The sequence below is a fragment of the Lissotriton vulgaris genome, chromosome 1_1 (assembly GCF_964263255.1).
Source record: "Lissotriton vulgaris chromosome 1_1, aLisVul1.2, whole genome shotgun sequence".
NCBI classification, from domain to species: Eukaryota; Metazoa; Chordata; class Amphibia; order Caudata; family Salamandridae; genus Lissotriton; species Lissotriton vulgaris.
Window position 1 is genome coordinate 2,081,288,158 of NC_141685.1, and position 21,737 is coordinate 2,081,309,894.

The 21,737-nt window shown below is 45.1% G+C and overlaps 1 protein-coding gene across 6 annotated transcripts in view; it reads right to left on the minus strand.

The window, feature by feature from the left end:
- PTPRO (protein tyrosine phosphatase receptor type O) overlaps nucleotides 1–21,737 on the minus strand; it is a 1,018,456-nt gene that overhangs the window by 360,334 nt on the left and 636,385 nt on the right. For all 6 annotated transcript variants that reach the window (XM_086920999.1, XM_086920983.1, XM_086921017.1 and 3 more), the window contains exon 7: nucleotides 16,561–16,757. In XM_086920999.1, the coding sequence (XP_086777125.1) occupies nucleotides 16,561–16,757 (197 nt within the window). The remainder of the gene's footprint in view (nucleotides 1–16,560; nucleotides 16,758–21,737) is intronic.

Genomic DNA, 21,737 nt, shown 5'->3' on the forward strand with positions numbered 1-21,737 from the left:
TTTTGGGGGCCCTGGGAAAGACTTATGTTGGAGGCCCCTGTTCAGAACAATTTTTATTTTTATTATGCATTTCCTGCTAAATCAAGCCAGCATTTTGCCAAACTATACTGAATTGCACATTAAACTTTTAGAAACAAGGTTACACAAAACAGTTGAAATATGTCTTACTGAAGACCATACAAATTATTAAAATGACACTTGGTGGAGAGAGGCGGAAGAAGACTGAGATAAAGAAAGATGTTTAGATATTGAAATTGAGAGAGAGAAAACTAGGGTAAAATAAAGAGAATGTTCACTTTCCTTAGAAGCGGGGGGGTCTTGGTCATTTGGCAATTTGCCAATCCATCAACACATCTTTATCGGATCGTGCTAATACATTTGGAGGTGGAGTAGCAACTATTACCATCTGTCATCTCTCAGATACAAACAAATCTCATTTAAAAAACCCTGCCAGTGACTCTCTTATTCAAATGTAATCTTAGCAAAGATTCCATTCTAACCTCCCCACTCTGCAAAACTCTTCAACAAAACTTCCCAAGTTTGCAGAAGGCTTGTCCAAAGCACCATACAGAAAACTAATGTCATTCTTCTGGAAATATTTAAATCTGTGGCTGGAACATCCTACCAGGTCTACCTACTTCACATTTAAAAGAATGCCTTTATTTCTTAAATCTTTACTTACTAAATTCAGGTCTAATCTACTGGATGGGCTATTTATTGGATTCCTTCTTTTCTATATTTAAACACACTGAGGGCAACAAATCAGTTCCTCTCATATTGAGTAATAAATATACAATCCTTTTTGCCACCTCCCTTTCAGAATAAGTCTGCCTGCTCCTACTGGTTTTCAAAGCAATATATACTTCAATATTCAATATTTTTCTATTGCCCTTCAGTTAACCTACATTTTTAATTGTCATTAATTTAAGCCTTTATTTCCAAGTCCGATTGTGACAACATTTTTAATGGCTGTAGAGCCCGATACGAAGGGCTCTGAGGGTATTAGAACATTCCACCCCTAGAGGGCAGAATATTCTAATTTGTAAAACAAAGGCCTCACGGAGCCTGAGGGGGCAACAGTTGTGAAAAAACATTGGAATTGTGATGCTTCACGCTTCTACCAGCTACTGGCAGCCCTGGTCACTCAAATATCTACAGTGGAGTGCTCAATATTCCAATGATCTCATGAATGTGCATATGAAAATCTCGATACAGCACATTTCTTCAAAAACACAAACAGAACCATTACTTAACACAATCCATTGTTTCTACCCCGAAGTTAGTAAAATGAAACCCAGTACTTCCTAACTTGAAAAAAATTGGAGATCTTATGACCATATCCTTAAAATAATTGTACTTTCTAAAATATACAAGGAATTGACTAAAGGTTCTAAGAAGACAAACTGTCTAACCATATCAGCAAGGCAATTATGTTATCTCAGGAACTCTATAAAATCATTAGTGAACTGCAGGGCCCTCCAGCTTACCTAACAACTACTAGTGCATCTGACAAAATATGTAATGACTTATCCGCCCTCCTTGAAGGGAAAATCCTACATATATAGGATGAACTGAATCTGAATCTGAAAGTATTTCTATGCCAGCATTTCACAAATTGTATATTTTGCAAGAGACTCTTCTAGATTTCCTAAATAATAATCACCCTTCTTGCTCCCCCAGAAGATATTTGCCCTGCAGAATAGTTTAAATATTTTGCCCTTATTCTATCGATATAAATCTTCTTATATTCTCTCACAGCCCACTCAGCACTGGTATCATGCCTATCTTGTGGAAGTCCACTATAATTAAACCGTTCTTAAAAAAAACTAACTGAAATCCTGAAAATTTTAATAACTATAAATGTATCTTTTTACTATCGTTTTGCGGAAATGTTTTAGAGAAATTAGTTTTTGGTGATCTGCAAAAATTACTTATTGGACAGCCATCAAACTAGCTTCTCCCTTGGCAGATGCACCAGACTGATAAATGTATCACTCATTGACAATCTTCGTAGATTGGTTGATGTCAGTGGTGTTGTGGCCCTGACCCTACTTAAGTTTTTAGTAGACTTCCACACTATTGACCAGTGGCTCCTAAATGGGTAATGTATTTTTTGACCGATCAGCCAACATCTGTGTTCCTTACCTATTCTACTCTAAACCTAAAGTACTTTTTATTTTCCTTAGCTCTTAACACCTATATATGTCTCTGCTGGACATGGTCCTTTTTACAGGGGTTCCCCCAGATATTTTCCTTCTGTTGCTGAACACTTTCCTGTTCGCATTACAACTCTCCGCACTTTTTCCTTGCTAACCCATGGTAAAGTGCTTGTGCTCCCTCCCTAAAATATGGTACAATCAACCTGACTGGTACACTCAGTTTATTTGTTAGTCCATAGTAAATGGCACTACATGTAACCAGGGCCTGTAAATTAAATGCAAGTAGTGGGTGGCAGGCATCATTGTGCCACCCGCTAAAGTTGCAATTTCAATCATGTCTCAAGCCTGCCATAGCAGCCTATAATGCAGTTTATAAACTGCAATTTGTACCAGACAAAATAGCTCTTATGGCAGGCTTAAACCTTCCTTTTTTATACTTATAAGTCAACCCTAAGGTTGCTCCCAAAGGTTCATTGGACAAGGTGCATTGTATTTAAAAATGAAGATGTGTGCTTAGGTTTTTCATGTCATGGCAGTGAAAAACTCCTAAAGTATTTATTTTGCTGTTCTAATGCCAGTGTCTCCTATTGACTAACACTGGGTTACCCTTTTAAATTTAACCGGTGATCACTTTCGATTGGGAGCATATAGGGATACACTGTTTACACTCAAATGAATTGTAATTAGAAATACATTTTAGTAGTGTAGTCAGACTTGGAGTCACATTTCTGAAAATGCCACTTCTAGAAAATTTTCATTTTTATGTCCTACCCATATGTGCCTTTTGCCACTGTCCTGGGTCACATAATGTGAATGGCTCTGCTGTTCGGGTGTGTGTATGGCTTACAGACAGGACCTCAAGTCTGCAAGTTCTTAGCCTGCATACCTGCTCAGCTGTTTAGCGCTACGGACCCAGCGCTTCAGTTCTTCCTGGCTGCCCCTGTCCTGCACGCGACCCAGACCGCCACCGCTGATCGCCCCCTCCTTGCCTGGCTCTTGGAGTGGGATGGGCGGCTCCACCATCTTGGGCGGGTCTGGGCTCAGCGCTGCAGTTCTTTGGCCCCTCCCCCCTTGTCAAGTACTTCAGGCGGTCAGCTGCAAGCGCGCCTACCCTGCATCTCTTCAGAACTCCCGAGGCGTCTCCGGGAGCAACGCTGCTTTTTAAATTCACTTGGACATTTGTCTGCAAGTTCTTAGCCTGCATACCTGCTCAGCTGTTTAGCGCTACGGACCCAGCGCTTCAGTTCTTCCTGGCTGCCCCTGTCCTGCACGCGACCCAGACCGCCACCGCTGATCGCCCCCTCCTTGCCTGACTCTTGGAGTGGGACGGGCGGCTCCACCATCTTGGGCGGGTCTGGGCTCGGCGCTGCAGTTCTTTGGCCCCTCCCCCCTTGCCACACCCCCAGACTCTCCTCCCCATGTGTCCCTATTTAATGGTTACCCAGTCCCGGCCGCGCAGCGGGCGCGACGAAGGCGCGCCGAAGTTGCGCCTAAGTTAAGCCCGTCTGCGCCCGTCCGCGATGGGCGGGGACCAGGGGCCACACCCTCTGCTCCTTTTCTGGTTTACACCTCAGCTCAACTCTTAGCTCTCACTGCTGTTTCCCCACCCTCACCTCCACTCTTGCGACACCTTGACACACCTTGGTATTCTTGTCTCTCCCCCCCCTCACCTGACCTCGGTTCTTTCTAGCTCCACTAGCACTACCCCCCCCCCCCACTGCTGATCACCCTTCTGTCCCTTGTTCCCCCCCGTCCCTGCCTCTATCGCAGCTTCTGCTATACTGCTCAATACCCGCTCAGCGGCCAAACATCACACAGCTCTCTTTAATCTCCTTACCTCCGACTCCCCGGATTTCCTCTTTCTGACTGAAACCTGGTTCACTGCTGACTCCCTCCCCGACCTCTTAGCCATTCTTCCCGACACCTATTATGCCCTCCGGGCTGATCGTCCGGACGGCAAGGTAGGGGGAGGGGTGGCGATGATCATTCGGTCAACCCTCAAATTTCAACTTCTCAATCACCCCCCTATTTCTAATGTAGACTACCTTGTGGCCCACTCTCTCAATCTACCTGCCCCCCTCACTGTTGTCCTTGTGTACCGTCCTCCTCAATCTATGCCCTCCTTTGTAGCCTCCCTTCAGGACCTTATGGCCACTCTCGTGGTTAACAATTCCTCCGTCCTCCTGCTCAGCGACTTTAATTATTGGCCGGGCGACCCTAGGGAAGACCTCCCCTCGAAAGATTTTTCAGGCACTCTGCAATGCCTAAACCTCACATCTCATATTTCAGCCCCCACTCACGTCCAGGGTCACATCTTGGATCAAATCTGGTCCTCCCGCCCCATTGTTTCATCCCTTCTTATTTCCCCATGCGTCTGGTCGGATCATTTTTCCATTTCTTTCACCATCCACCTGGGAGTGGTTGACAAGCCCCCCCTCCCGAAGAACATCTCAGCCCGCAGTTGGAATCGAACCGACCTTGACTCCCTCTCGCTCACTTTGGCCTCCTCTGCTCCCACCCTTACCAACCTTCCTCTTTATTCCCAGGCCAACGCCATTGGCACATGGCTTTCCTCTTCGTGCGACCTTGTCGCTCCGCTCAGAAAGATCAAGGCGATTCGTCCACATGACGCGCACAAATGGTTCTCTCCAGAACTCAAAACTCTCAAACTCGACCTAAGACGGTTGGAACGTCACTGGAGACGGAACTATTGTCCCTTGTTGCACGCCAAATACAAATCACTCCTTGCTGAATATAAAAAAGCGATCCTGGCGGCTAAAACCACCTATTTCTCTGAGAGAGTAGCTCTCGCGGCTAACAAACCCCGTGAAATTTTCTCTCTGGTCCACAATCTTGCCACCTCTGATCGCTCTACCCCTAGCCTGGTTCCCTCACAGTCCCTCTGTTCCTCACTTAACGATTTTTTTTATCGACAAGATCGTAAAGATCAAAGCCAACATTCCTACAGTGCCCCAACCCCGCCCCATCTGTCCTTCCATCTGTCCTTCCTTTTCCTCTTTCCCTCCTCTCTCCACTGAACTATTTCTAAAACTTCTGATCAAAATCAAGTCTTGCTCCCCCATGGACTGCGCGCCAGCACGCATTCTTAAAACCCTCTTCACCAACTGCTCTGCACCTCCCCTTGCTCTCCTCAACTCCTCTTTGGCTCTCGGATCCGTCCCCTCTTTTTTCAAATCTGCCATAGTCCTTCCTATTCTAAAGAAAACTGGTCTAGATCCCTCTCTTCCTTCTAATTTCCGTCCCATCTCTCTTCTTCCCTACCTCGGCAAGATCCTCGAAGCTCATGTCACTTCCTGCCTCTCCTCTTATATTGAGGAGAATGGCCTCCTCGCATCCCACCAGGCAGGATTCCGCCCGGGCCACTCCACGGAGATGGTGGTCCTCGCAGTTCTGGACGAGCTTAAGGGGAAGGCCGATTCTAATCTCCCCCAAGCCCTGGTCCTTCTCGACTTGTCCGCTGCGTTTGACACGGTTGACCATGCCATCCTTCTCGACTGTGTCAGCGCAGCGGGCATTCGGGCGTGGCCTTTTCCTGGCTGGCGTCCTTCCTTCAGGATAGGTCCAAGGCAGTTCATCTCCCCGGTTTCTCTGCACCTCCCCGCCCTGTCACTTGTGGTGTTCCCCAAGGCTCTTCTCTCTCTCCTCTCCTTTTCAATCTTTATATTCACCCCCTCATCACTTCTCTTCTTGAGCTGGGGGTCTCTGTGTATAACTACGCAGATGACCTTCAGCTCGTTTTCGATCTTTCTTCTACCCCTGATTCTCTTCCCAAGTTCTGTTCCACCTTAGTCTTCATTTCTGACTGGATGTGCGCTAACCAACTGAAGCTCAATCCAGATAAGACGGAACTTGTTCTCACTGGTGGCCCCTCCAACCCCTGGACCCCCGCACATTGGCCCCTTTCTTTTGGTCCCCCCCCCCCTGTCCCCTCTTCCTCTGTCCGCACTCTCGGCATCAAAGTCAGTCATGACTTATCTATGCACAGTCAGATCAGCTCCGTTGTGTCCTCCTGCTTTCTCTCCCTCCGTTTAATTCGGAAAATCTCCCGCTTTTTTCTACCGATGCACTCAAATCCATAGTCATGGCCCTCGTTACCTCCGGCCTTGACTGTGGGAATGGCCTGTACGTGGGCATACCTGCTTACGAATCCCGCCGCCTACAGGCCCTTTCAAAATCAAGCTGCTCGCCTCATCCTCTCCCTCCCTAAATCTTCTCATATCACCCCGGCTCTCAAATCACTTCACTGGCTCCCTGTTCATTTCAGATCCTTCTTCAAACTGGCCTGTCTAGCATTCCTAGCTCACTCCCGATCTGCACCCTTGTTCATTAACACTCTTGTCTTTTCTCATGCCCCTGTTCGCACTCTTCACTCTTCCTCTCTCTCTCTTCTTCACATCCCTCGCTTCCGCAAATCCAGAACGGGGGGAACCCGATTCTCAGTCCTTGCCCCCCAGTTCTGGAATAGCCTTCCTCTTTCTATTCGCTCCATTCCCATCTACGCTCACTTCCGCAAAGCCCTTAAAACTTTCCTCTTTCTTCAGGCATTCCCCTCTTAAATTTCCCTGGGTCCCCTCTGCTGAGTTCTTGATCAGGTCCCTAGCGCCAGGAAGCCGCTCGGCCACCGTGCGTTCTATTAAATATTGTATTCATTCATTCATTCATTCATTCATTCAAAGGGTCCCTCTTACATTTGAAAAGTGGTTTGCCTCCTACACACACAAAATAATCTTACACAATGCCTGCACTGTCTTTTGTCATCTCAGACTGTTTGGAGCCTTGATAGGAGAAGGGAAACCATTTTCCCAAACAGATGTGTGGCAGTACAGAGAATCCTTCCACACAAAGGCTGTCAACAAGTATAAATAATGGATTTCCAGAACCACTCATTAGAACATTGCTGGACCTGTAGAGTTACAGAGGAAGGACTCCCATGCTGCCCGTTGACTGCCCTGCTGCTTGAGGACTATCTTGCTGTCTGAGAAGGAAGACTAGATCTGCTTGTCCTAATCCCAGATTACTTAGAGTGATTCCAATGGTCAGTTGGCCGACCTCCTGTGTCAGCTACAGGGACACATTAAGCTTCTGAGGCATCTCTGCAACTGCCTGGCTGCTCTGCTGCACTGGACAAGCAACTGGACTGCCTGAGCCCTGGTGCTTGCATCTGTTGAAGTAGGTTCCTGATTCCGAAGAGGTGTCGCTCCAGGTCCTGGACCCTTGGCTGGCATCAGAGTGTCCTCCTCACTGCCTAACTGTGGGTACCATCAAATCTGATGCAGTGCTACGCAAACTGAAGCAGGACCTCGCATTGCAGCCCTTGCACATCCTTATCAGAACTGATGCAGTGCGATAGAACTCGATGCAGGGCTTTTCATTGCAGTACCACGCAGCTTCTGAGGACTTTACATTGCAGTACCACACAGCTTCTGATCAGAGTCGACACTGAGCAATGCACATCAAGGACATAAAGTACAACTTCCAGTGTAACTTATCTGGTCCTAATGCCTGGCAAGCGCTCTGTCGGACTGAACTTGTGACTTTGACCCAGGCCGTGGCACCCAGATGACTACAGTTGGAGCTTTGTTCTTCTTGGTGCTATTTTTACTTTAAATTTTAAATTCAATATCTCCGGTTCCACTGAGTGGGGTTTTGGGGTTCTGGGATGCTTTTTTTTATTAAAATGTACTCTATTTTTCTAATTTGGTTTGGGATTTTTTTTGTTGTGTTTTAACTTTATTACGGTTTGTGTGCTGCATAAATATTATACACATGCCTTATTAATTAACATATCTTAGTGATCTAAAAAAACTGACTGGTTTGAAGTTAATATAACATATCACCTGCTACCTACCCAATTTGAATATCTGTTATGTACTTACATAGGGAATAATGATATAATTGGGTAATATAACTTCTCCAAGGGTCTACAGAAACATTGCTGCCACACTTGGAATATTTCTTTTTGTATATTTTACTTATAATATGTTACATATATTGGCATTTCTGAAAATTGATTTAGTGATATTTGGTGTGAGATGCCATTGATCCTAACCTTTGAGGGATGATTTCCCGACCACAAGGATTATTAGAGAACTGAAGAAGGCGAGGATAAGGGATTAGTCGAGAGTTTAGATATTATTATTCCCCATTTCCTGAATGTAAATTTCCTCAAACATAAATGGGGCTTGATTTATAACCTGTCGAACAGCCCGTTGTCCCACAAGGGCGAGGGAATAAATTACTCTATTGCCATTTGCATAAAACATTCCTCTAAAGTTGTTTTGTCTCACTGTTTAGAAGCGCACAGTGACATTCTGAGATGTAAGGTCAGCAATTAATCTTGGAATACATTTAGAAAAATGCATATGTTGAAGTGCAAAGTTCATAGAATATTAATGAAAATATATTTTTTTAAAGCTGCCAACCCAGTTTATACCTTCCACACTATTGAGAGACAAAATCATCGAAGGAGGGCATGAAAGACATTTGGGCCAAACCATTGCTAAAAGGAAATTACACTGTTCGTTGGTGGCCCAGTATGGATGCAGATATTATTCAGGCTGTAAAGGGATGTGTAATATGTTTCACCAGTGATAAATGCCTAAAAGACAAAACAGCTCAGCTTCAGCTCATCAAATTACCTGATGGACCATGATAAAAATTAGCTGTTGATTTTATTGGTCATTTCAGTATTCTCACGGGGAGGTTCAGGTATGCTATTGAAGTAGATGATTTTAGCAAATGGTGGGAGGTTGAGTGTATTGAGGAACCCAACACCAAATCAGTCTTCCAGTTTTTCGAGAAACGTTTTCTCAGAGAAGGTTTTCCGAGTGAGTTTGTGTCTGAGAATGGCATTCAATTAATGTCCAAGGAGCTGGAATATTTTTCGACCAAATGTAGTATCGCTCACAAAATGATTGCACTGTGTCACTCTCAAGCTAATGGCTTGGTAGAGAAAATGAATTAAACATTGGTTGAGTGTGCACAGGTGGCAATGAAAAACAGGGTTGATGTATGCCATGCAGTTGAAAGTATGTAAACTGCAAAAATGATATAAAAAGGTCACATCGTCTTTTTAGAGGTCAGCTGACATGCTGTTGTTGGCAGGGGCAGCACAGTGGTGGATCAAAGCACATAGTAAGAAATTCAACTTTTTTCCAGATCTACTTTACGACCAGCACCCTGTTGGGAAGTGGATTCTGCCATATACATTCCATCAATTCTAAATGATGTCATGATACTCTCATATCGTTAGTATGGCTGTGGCAGATGATAGGTTTGTCCATTCACACAGAGGCAGTAGAGGACTGAGGCAAACGTACAGGCCTCAGTGCAATCACAGAAGGAATATGCTCACCTTCTTCTGCATGATGACGTTCCGTCTAACAGGAGAAGTATGGAAGGATAATTTTAACCCATTACATGAATCTTCGTGCCTAGGATTATTTCCAGAATTTGAGGATCAAATTTCCTAACTTGGGTCCTGATAAAGTAACATTTTGTGTTGTGGTTCTGCCATTTTTTTGGCACAGCCATGACACAAAATGTTAGTCCAAATGTAAAAAGCCATTCAAGGGCCAATTTGCATCGCCATATGTGTCTATTTAAAATATAAAGTAACACAGTGTCTTGTGCTGCGTTCTGATATACTTCATCGGATAGGCGTTACATAAATAGAGCAAGGGTATACCCATTCATCCATCCATATACTTTGATTCCTAAAGGCATTAAACCTGAGTTTGTGCCAAAATGGTGCATCAACCTGAGAAATGCATAAAGAAAGACATACCTTTATGTCTCCTAGTTATTTCCTCTTTCCATGATGCTGCACTCAGCAGTGCACACAGAAGACGGATATAGCTCTCTAGATTGTTTTTGTGGAAGATGTTTTGCCTTCCTGCACAAAAATAAACATACCCATAAAGCAGGTACCCATGTACCATGGTCTAAGGATGCCTGCTTTGGTGCTATGCTTACTTTCACTCATCATAGTGCAGCAAGTTGCCTTGCTGTGTTGCATTGTGTGAAAGGTTAGTAAATATCGGCCTTGGTTTACTGGGCTTTTTTTCATGTCTCTGCTAGAAAAACTGTATTCAGGAAGGACCCTGCTTCAAGCAGCTTCATGCTGGTGACTTGCAAAGGTCCTGCCTCATGTGAAAGTGGTTTCCTGGAGATGGGTGGATAGATCTCAATAGTTATGTGAAGATACGTGGGTCCTGACCTGTTTCCCTAGAGGAATTATTTTCTGATCTGTGTGGTATTGCTATGGTGGGTCAGAACCTTTGTGTTTATGGAGTGGTACCAAAACAATTTGCCAAGAGAGCTGAGAACTGTGGAGCTCACAAGGCAGCGTCTGAAGTTTGACACAACTTTGACATTTTCTAGGACCTTTTTTACAGCATCCTCCTCACTTATTAGAGAGCGTTGTGCATCTTATGAGGGTAATTAACCTGAGGACCAGCAAATATGCATGAGTCATCTAGCCTTTAAGGTGGAAGAATACAAAAACGGCACATAGTCATATTGTACGGTTGCGCTGGAGATCTTAGAATGTTGTACTTTCAGAGTACACCAGGTAATTATTTTGTCCACTAAACAATCAAGCAAATACCAAACAAAACATTTACATTGCTCATTCTAGGAGATTTCTGGAAAGTGCAATTATCATCTTGGAGTTATTTTGTATTGCTGCCAAGGCAGAGGTGGAGATTTATTTGCTATTTTTTGGTCTTGCTTCAGCAGTTCTTTATCAAAACACCTATAACAACTCTGTGATATCATCTGTTGGATACAGTACGAAATAGAGGGTTTCTTTCATGTCCTTTGGGACAAACCATTTTATAAGATTGTCTCTACAGTGCTTCTTTGACTTCTTGAAACATATAGGGGCATATTACCAAGCAATAGCGATAATTATCGCTATTGCTTGGTTAGAGACAAAAATTTACCGCTGAGCTGCGGCGATTTTTACCGCAAATAAACCTTGGTATTACCAAGGTTTATCGCAAATGCGATAAAAATTGCCGCAATGCATGAATATCGCTGAAAAGTCCGCGATATTCATGCATTACCGAGCTAATGCTCTTAGCCATTTTATCCACCTCCCATTGGATAACATGGCTAAGAACTGCTCAGGGCAGGTGTTAGCTTTTGGAGATATTCGCGCTTAGCGCGAATATCTCCAAAAGTTGGTAATAGGAGATAGCTATGTTAGCGACTGTTTTCAGTCGCTAACATCTTGGCACGCCCACTTTGTGTGTCATTAGTGATAAATATCACTGACATGCAAAGTGGGGCCCAAGATGGTCGCTATCTCCTACTAGCTGTCGCTAACTGGTGTTAGCGACAGCTAGGTAATAGGGAGATAATTTTATCTCCGCTTTTTTGGCTTTGAAAGCCAAAAAAGCGGAGATAAACGCCCTTGATAATATGCCCCAAAGTCCCTACATCCCCAGTAATAAATAATAATAATAAGTCATTTGTAAAGCGCCTGGCTACACAAGGAACTGTGTGTCCCCACGCTAACTGCTGATAAAATGCCCAAGGGGCCGAAGATGCCAAGGCCGCAGGACTTACAGAATAGGAAACAAGTGTGTTTTAAGTTTCCGCCGGAATCTAAGTTCAGACGGCTCCATCCTAAGATGCAGAGGGAGAGCGTTCCAGTGTTTGGAGGCCAGATACCTAAATGAGCGTCCGCCCATTCTGGCCCTAAGGATGCGGGGAGTTTTAAACAGCATCACGCCAGACGATCTTAGGTTCCGGGTTGGGCGATGAATGACAAGGAGATCTTTTAGGTAGTCCGGGCCTTTGTCTTGGGCAATGCGATGCGCAAAGGTGAGGACTTTAAATTTTATTCGCTCCCTGATGGGGAGCCAATGGTGTTTCGCCAGGGCTGACTTCCCCGAGGCTCTGCGCGGGAGCCCAAGTACTAGGCGAGCGGCGGCATTCTGCACCCACTGCAGTTGATGAAGGGTTTTTTGATTTAGTCCTATCAGCATGGCATTTCCATAATCCAGGTGTGGAGTCACCATAGCATGGACAATAGTTTTTCTGGCTGCGGGGGGGGAGAAGGTCTAAGACCTTACGAAGAACCTTCAGTAAGCCAAAACACCTCCCTGTGACCTTGTTGACATGGGTCTTATACGAGAGGCTAGAGTCCAGCATTACACCAAGGTTTCTTACCGACTCCTTTGGGATGGGGGGACTCCCTAATTCATCAGGCCACCAGAGTCTTGACCAAGTGGATGATGCTCTCCCGACCGCAAGCAGCTCAGTTTTGTCACCGTTAAGGCGCAGGCAGTTATCGTTCATCCAAACCACTACTGCTGACATGCAGTTCGAGAAATTGCCTGCGTCTTCCCTGCGGTCTGGTGTGAGCTTGAACACCAGCTGTGTGTCATCAGCGTAGCTAACAATATCCACCCCAAAAGCTTCCACCACACGAGCCAGGGGTTCCATATAGATATTGAACAAAGTAGGGCTCAAACTAGAGCCCTGAGGAACCCCGTGGCTTACCTTGCGTAGGGAGGATCTGAAGGGTGGACAATGAAGCTGAAAGCTTCTGTTGGCTAAGAAGGATTGTAGCCATGCATACGCTGACCCTGTCACCCCCATCTGTGTCAGGCGGGACAGCAGCGTTGAGTGCAGCACGGTGTCAAACGCTGCACTCAGATCTAATAAAATCAACGCTGCTGTCTCGCCTTCATCCACTAGTTGCCTTATGCGCTCGGTGGAGTACAGAACAGCCGACTCAGTGGAGTAGTTCGCCCTGAATCCCGATTGAGATGAGTGGAGGAGGCTTTCCTTTTCTAGATGTTCCATAAGATGCCTATTGGCAATCTTTTCCACGATCTTTGCACAGTAGGGAAGAAGGGAGATGGGGCGAAGGTTTTGGAGTTGCGTTGTGGGAATGTTGGGTTTTTTCTTCAGGGGGATAACCTGAGCAGTTTTCCACGCATCAGGCACGTGACATTCCTGGAAAGATAAGGTGACCATACTGCTGATGTAATCGAGTAGCACTTTCTCCATAACTTCCTTACACCGCGCCGCAGGGCAAGCGTCAGATGGTGATCCGGATAATGTGCTATTAGCTATTTCTAATAATTCATGTCTTTTAGGCATAGAAAAACATGTAAGCTGAGTTTTCTGTGAGGACATAGCTCCTGTATCCTCAGGCATGGTTAATGGATTGTTGCCAGCTGTAAAGGTGGCATGAATTTTATCCACCTTATCCACAAAATAATCGGCTATAAGATCACATAACTCAGCGGAGTAGGTATCTTGAGCCTCCAGCCTGGATGGGATCGTGAGTTCTCTATAAATACTAAAGAGTTCTTTAGTAGGGTTGCTTGCTGTTTCAATTCTATTTTTAAAATAGATGCCCTTTTCTGATCTTACTAATTTCTGGTACTTTTTCATCTCTATTTTATAGCAGACTTTGAGTTCAGGGGCATAATTCTGTCTCCATCTCCGCTCCACCGTTTTACATTTGGCTTTAGCCAATCTAAGTTTCTCCGAAAACCACGGAGAAGCTCTAGATTGCCTTATCGGTGGTTTGCTCACACAGGGTGCTACCTCGTCCAGGGCATTAGACATCCAGTTCTCATAGTTGCTCCATGCTTCCTGTAGAGTGCTACCTAGGGACGGGGGATTTTTTTGTAAGGCACGTTCAAATAATTCAGAAGAAAACTTTTTCCAGACCCTGCGCTTTTGTGGTAGGGTCTTTTTTTAATTTAATTAATGGGGATTCATTTATAATTTCGAACGGGACCATGCTGTGATCTGACCAGATCAGCTGGATCGGGGGTAGGACCCTGACACCTTCCCAATTAGAAAAAATTGGGTCCAGGGTGTGGCCCAGCTGGTGCGTGGGAGCTGTGGATAATAGTCCTACCCCAACGGAGTTCAGTGCTGTAATTACGGTTTGTGCCTCTCTACACTCTCTGTCTTCGAAATGTAGATTTAGATCTCCCAAGACCAGAAACCTATTATGTCTAATTGCAGACTGGCTTACTAGATCTAGGAGTTGGTTTCCAAAATCCGCCACATTCCCTGGGGGACGATATATCAGTAATCCATTTATCATCTGTTTAGGATCTACTTTAAGGGTAAAGATACCGCATTCACTGTTGGGTAAGGTGGTTTTTGTGAGTGTACATTCTAATTCAGATTTATAGATTAGGGCTAGTCCCCCACCACGTTGTTTTAGTCTGTCTAATCTCAACAGACTGTAGCCCGGGGGGGACTGCATCGAGAGTCTAAAGGGAAGATGTTTCTTCCAGCCAAGTTTCTGTCAGAAACAAGGCATCTGGCTCTCTACTAAGCAGTAAATCATGTAACTCATCTTTGTGTTTCCTCATTGACCTGCAGTGTAATAGTAGCAGTTTTAGCTTAGTTACTCCCTTTTCCTCCCCTCCAGGCAGTGGCAGAGGTCGATTACATATCTTACAGTGGGAGGGTAGTGAATCCGCCCGTAAAGTATGGTAGCATCTACTGTCCAAATGTTTTCTGAGTGACATCAGACCAATTTTAGAATAATAAAGTCGATGTTGAGACATATCCTGCGGTACTGCTGGTTCTGAAAGACTGGAGGGTCCTGCCCCGTGCCCCGGTCGTTTACAGACGGGCGCAGACGGGCAGGACTCTTGCTTGACTCCGGTGCGCGACCGGCGCGCCCGCTGAACGCGTCCGCTGCGCGGAGCCATGGCCGTATGTTTTTATAGAGGCGCCCGAGTGACAGGAGAGGAAAGCCCACTCCAAGATGTCCGCCACTGAGCTCTTAGCTCGGTCCCTCGGTGATGACGGCCCTAAGTTGGCCAGTGGGTGAGGGGGAGGCAAGTAATCTGCCAAACACCGAACAGAGTCACATAAATGTTGTATTTAGAGGACAAGGAGTCCTACAACCCAAAATCGGTGCGCGATTAAAAGCGCCGAAATGGAGAGCAGCGTGAAGCGCTGGTGCCGGTGGGGGAAGGACACAAGGGGAGGGGTGAATCAAGGTATTAAAACAGTTTTTAAAATTAACAACCACCCGGCTCAAGCCTCAGGGGTCAAATATCAGCAATCTACCAGATCGGAGTGCCTCTTCTGTTTTTATAGAGGCGCCCGAGTGACAGGAAAGGAAAGCCCACTCCAAGATGTCCACCACTGAGCTCTTAGCTCGGTCCCTCGGTGATGGCGGCCCTAAGTCGGCCAGTGGGTGAGGGGGAGGCAAGTAATCTGCCAAACACCGAACAGAGTCACATAAATGTTGTAATTAGAGGACAAGGAGTCCTACAACCCAAAATCGGTGCGCGATTAAAAGCGCCGAAATGGAGAGCAGCGTGAAGCGCTGGTGCCGGTTGGGGAAGGACACAAGGGGAGGGGTGAATCAAGGTATTAAAACAGTTTTTAAAATTAACAACCACCCGGCTCAAGCCTCAGGGGTCAAATATCAGCAATATACCAGATCAGAGTGCCTCTTCTGTTTTTATAGAGGCGCCCGAGTGACAGGAAAGGAAAGCCCACTCCAAGATGTCCACCACTGAGCTCTTAGCTCGGTCCCTCGGTGATGACGGCCCTAAGTCGGCCAGTGGGTGAGGGGGAGGCAAGTAATCTGCCAAGCACCGAACAGAGTCACATAAATGTTGTAATTAGAGGACAAGGAGTCCTACAACCCAAAATCGGTGCGCGATTAAAAGCGCCGAAATGGAGAGCAGTGTGAAGCGCTGGTGCCGGTGGGGGAAGGACACAAGGGGAGGGGTGAATCAAGGTATTAAAACAGTTTTTAAAATTAACAACCACCCGGCTCAAGCCTCAGGGGTCAAATATCAGCAATCTACCAGATCGGAGTGCCTCTTCTGTTTTTATAGAGGCGCCCGAGTGACAGGAGAGGAAAGCCCACTCCAAGATGTCCGCCACTGAGCTCTTAGCTCGGTCCCTCGGTGATGACGGCCCTAAGTCGGCCAGTGGGTGAGGGGGAGGCAAGTAATCTGCCAAACACCGAACAGAGTCACATAAATGTTGTAATTAGAGGACAAGGAGTCCTACAACCCAAAATCGGTGCGCGATTAAAAGCGCCGAAATGGAGAGCAGCGTGAAGTGCTGGTGCCGGTGGGGGAAGGACACAAGGGGAGGGGTGAATCAAGGTATTAAAACAGTTTTTAAAATTAACAACCACCCGGCTCAAGCCTCAGGGGTCAAATATCAGCAAATATCAGCAAAGTTTAGCTGACACCTATCAAATAAACTTTTTAAATTAATTAAACTGTATGTTAAACAGAAAATTGCCTTTGTTCTTATAAATGACATGGTTGGAAGGAATTTAAGTGTGAAAGAAGTGTTCTCTGAAACATTGGAGAAACAGAAAGGCGGCAAACCTATGCCTTAGTGATGCAAATCTTACCTCGGTACAGTAATGCTTTTCAAGTCGTTGACTCTCCTTTTGCTTTTGGCATGTCAGCGACACAACAGAGAGGATGGTGTCATTGTTATTCTCTTGTGAGGACGTCCACATCACAGCAGCAGTTGTTTGGCTCAATATGTTGACTGCCACATTCTGGGCTTTTTCTGTCAGTTCTTCAAACCATTCTCCTGTAGGACCTAGAAAATACACAGGGCATGTTAGAGTATGTTCTCCATACCACACCCTCAAACGTCTTGTGGTGCAATCAAACCTTTTTTTTAATACCTTTTTTTAATACAGTCTTCTGAGCAGTTGCTAATTTATGTAACTTTGCCATTTGCTTTTAAGAATTTATATGTAGCATTGATCCCACTTCTGATATTGGGATTTTCTCCTTCTTCATTTACATTTGTGCTCACATTAGCAACAACTACAACATCCTTGTGCTCTTTCATGAAATAGCGATTGCCTATGATTTTGGAGAATTTGGTAAAAAGTAATATTTTTAAAATGTTACTATTGACTAAGATAGCTAACATTATTTATTCCATGCATGTGCTTTTTTAGAGTCGCTTTTTTCACAACACCTCATAACACAAATCGTGTTATAGTGCTTGATGATCATGATTTTACCAAAAACAAAAACCTAGAATGAAATGGGGAATGCTATTCAGATACTTTGACCTAGATTTAATAAGCCTTTGTGTTGTCCTGGCATCTTGCAAGGTGACACAAGGACAACTTCAGTAAAATGTACACGTCCACTCAAGGAGCTATTTGCACCAACTTGTGTGACTTTGCAAGGAAATGTAACGCAATGCAATTGCTTGCACTCATTTACATCTCCCATGCATCCACCAATTGATTTGAAGCAAGTCCAGGTTTACAAAGGTTTGTAAACGGAGGATTGCATTAACCCCTTCGATGCTCATGACGGAACGGTTCCGTCATGAGCATCGGTCGTGCTGTGCTCATGACGGAACGGTTCCGTCATGACCACACCCGCAAATGGAATGTTCAGCACCAGGGAGAATCGGCACCGTAGGCAAGGTGTTAAATCGCTACACCTCCCAGAGAATGTATTTACAAGGAGAACATATTTTGTACTCCTTGTTATTTCCTCTTTCTGTGTGTGATGCATTCTACATCATGAATAGAACGAGGAAAATGCCTCTGGAGTATTTCTCAATGTTTGGATGTAGGGTCACAGAGCCCACACACTTTATTTGGCATCACAGCAGGGGAAATGGGTTGACACTACACCACAATCCAGCCTCACTGGCTTTCACATTCACATCAGGCACCAAAATGAGGAAAGGAGAGAGACAAGGAAGGTTCTATCAGCAGGGAATCCAGTGTCATCTTCACTCTCTCCTTATGTCCCACACGTCACTAAGTATCATGATCTTGCTTGATCTGCGCAGTAGTTACACGCGTTCGACCCTTTAGTCTCTCTAGCACAAACCTCAGAACACAACACACTGGAGAGCTGTACTCAGGCTCTGGGCTGAAATAAGACTGATTCTCTTCATTCTTGGCTGTTTGCCTCCTGCTCTTCTTTGGGTTACAGGATCAGCAAAGTAATGACATCAGATCTGGAGTATTTGAGCTACTCCAAAAGAGGGCCACCAAAGTATCCTGACAGGGCCCGACTAGGAACCCAAAGCATGAAGCACTGTTACTTTTATTACTGTGATATTGCAGCTCTGCTGCAAGATCGGCCCCCAGTGACAAACATGGCCCCGACAGCTCCAAAACCGGCCCCACCCTTCCAGCCTCCCAGGGAAATGCCAGATGCCTGCCATGGCCAGTCCGACCATGTATCCCAACTCTGCACTCATGCCTTTCTTTACAAAAGTGTACAGAGGCATTCCAGGTAAAAGGAGAATGCTACTCTGATTTTGCAGATTGGAACCCGATGACGTGTTTCCAGTCTTGCTGGGTCTTTCTTGGTGAGTAGAGTAGCACACATTATTCTGGAGATGGGAAAGCAGCATATTTCTTTGTGTCGCTTTGGCCATATTTTTAGGCTCAGTGTTTTGTACAGATTTCTCACGCCAAAAGTGTGGAATTTTAGTTTACGAGCTGAACATCATCTGCGCCAGCTTGTCACCCATGTACAACGTGCACGACAACCATTTTAGGTATCATGGTCTCCCTGTCCACGATCGATCGCCAGCGCGCCCCTCTGACCCAGCAGGCATCCTCCGCGCACCCTGGCTCCCCCTCCTTCCCTCTCATGAGCATAACCCTTCTGCATGACCCTGTCCTTGGGAGTCACGCCTGCGCCTGACCAGCATCTCCTCTCCTCCCATGAATGCCCCTCTGTTGATAAACCTTCCCTCCGCGCTCGATTGTCCACGCGGCATGAATACCACTCCTTTGATGACCCCTTCCCCCGTGTCCAGCTGTCCACACAGGTCCGAGGCCATCGCCTAAGCCGGGAGATATCATTTACTGCCCCTTATTGTATGAAGTCACTCTTCTTCAAAGGACCCTCTATTGATCAAGACCTCCCCACCCCCCCGGGATATGATCAGGCGCACACATCCTAAGAATCGGCAGAACACTCAGCTGCGCGATGACCCCCTCCTCTTATCAGCAGGTTGAGGATCTCTATTGTAGAGGCATGTGGGGTGGGATTGACACGAGGATTACGGGGATGTCTTTTTCCTTGTTGTTCACAATGATCTGATTGTAATAAAGGAAGGTCACATGCCATAAAACAGTGTATAAGAGGCCAGGCCTCCGAGAGGCTGTTAGAGCACCTCGAGACGATACCTTGTTGTCCGATCTGATGTGTTCTGCTCCGTCGGAATAAAACTTCTGTTTCCTGCCTTCTGGTCTCCGGCGCCTGCCTCATTGCTTGGTAATTTGAATGGTACAAAGGCGGTTAGCGCCGGGCAAATCTTAAAAAGGTCTTAGCCGTACCCTTATTTTACAAAAGCAGATAACCAGTTGGAAGTGGCTGCGCCCAGGAATTGTCAAAAAAAGAATCCTTTCTGCTTCATTCAAGTATACTGTAGCTCAGACCAGCCATTTTTTTACTTGGCTTTGCAATAGCAATTGCAGGGAGTGGGAAAGTGGAGGGCGGCATAAGTGAACAAGCCAGGAAGGGAGAAGACTGCCTCAGTCACTTAATTACCTCTAACTCTATTAATAACCCAACTATAGGGTCTACAAACTTAAAGGAGGACACACCTTTGGTGTATTACTGCTGGTATATGCCTATGCACTTCATGCTCATAGCACTTTCACACAATTAATTAAGGAAGCCCAGTCCTGACGCATTTTGAAGTTTTTTTAAATGCACAATTTGGTTGACAAATTATTTTTGAATATTTATGATTTTTATGGCGAACCTAGTCATAACCAATGAATTGTTAATGTTGCAATAATTTTTGTTAGAGATTTAGAAGTTTGTTTATTAGTTTAGTTTCGTTGTGCCACATTTTTACAAGGACAACATTTTCATTAATATCGATGCTGTTTCGTTGTTTTATTCATCCTGGTTTTGCTCATTCATACTCCCAATCAATGTCCACCTTCATGTCTTCTCTCCTCACAGTCTTTGCAGAGTGCAGGACACTGTTATTTAACTGTTCATTTTCATTAGAAAGCACATATTGTGAATGAAGCTTTTTTCGTGTACTGAATATTGCAATCCCAAGGATATTTCCGCAATAGTTCCTGTATGGTATGGGTCTGTAAGAAACACACTGGTGCATAGGTCTTTGCTTGAAATATGACTTATCTATATGTAATGCCCAGGTTAATTGTTGCTAAAAATCATGCTTAAGTACTTGTAATATGAAACTTCTTCTACCCTTGTCTGCCCAATTAAATATATATGTGTGCTCCTTTCTACAGAACAATTTTTTTGTATTGAAGTTAATCTTTAATTAGTTTATTTGACAACAGTTTGATAAGATCTTGGGAAGTGTAGCTAGATCGGGGCAAATAGAGTTGGAGCCCGGGCAATCCATTCCCTCAGCTGATTTTCCCAGATAAAGTACCTTAAGCATCTAATTCAACCCTTGCCCAGTTATTTCTATGAACACAGTAAAACTCTTGGAATTTGTAGAGCTTTGTTTTTGAGATTACAATATCTCATGAGCGACAAGGTTAAATCCAGCCCAAAACTTGCAAAACAACAATACAGGGATCCCCACTCTTTCAGTGGATTTTCGCGTTATTGCCCACAGACTGAAACAATTACCATGGGTTGTATGGCCTTCTTTAAAATCTTTAAAGTTCAACTGGAATTGAATTTTCCTCAATGTGCTTGTTACATTGGTTAAACTAATCAGGCGGTATTTCTATGGGTCATTGTTAATGTTAATGTGAATGTTATTGTTAATTGGCTTTTGTATAGCGCTGGTTCTAGGGGGAGTATTGCAACAGACAATGCTTGTGAGCTAGTGTGAACGAATTATTACGTAGTCAGTGCCTCCACAAACAAGATAGTCTTGAGTTTTTTTCTAAACGAAAGGAGTACTGGTTCCTTGCGCAAGTTTTAAGGTAGGCTGTTCCAGAGATGTGGTATCAAGGTGGAAAAGGCTCTGCCACCTTTACGAGAAGAAGGAAAGCGAGGGGTGACCAGGCGGCAAGCTACAGAGGAACAGAGGGTCCGAGCCGGGATGTAACTGGTCAGGCGGTCCTTGATGTATGATGGGGCCTGACCGTAGATGGCCTTATGGGCAATGCAAAGGCCCTTGAAAGCTGCTCACTGCCTAATAGGGAGCCAATGTAATTTCGAGAGCAGTGAAGAGGTGTGAGTCCGTCTTGGTAGATCAAATATGAGGTGTGTCGCATTGTTCTGCACAACCTGTAGTCTTCTTGTTAGTTTCCACGGGAGGCAGATGTAAAGAGCATTCCCATAGTCTGACCTGGACAAAATTGTGGCAGAAACAATAGCCTGTAGAGAAGCTGTAGTGAGGAGGGGAACGAGTTTCCGCAAACACCTCAAAAGCCCTGTGCAGGTACCAACCACTGCCGACACTTGATTGTTCATTGAAAGTTCAGCTTCGATTTTGATGCCCAAGCTTCTTACCACTGGGACTGGGGTAGGGATAACTCCCAGCTCCCGCGGCTAGAATGGGTCACACCAAGTGTTATTGATGTGTGGGACGACCAGAATTTCCGTCTTGTCTGGGTTTATTTTAAGTGAGTTGTCA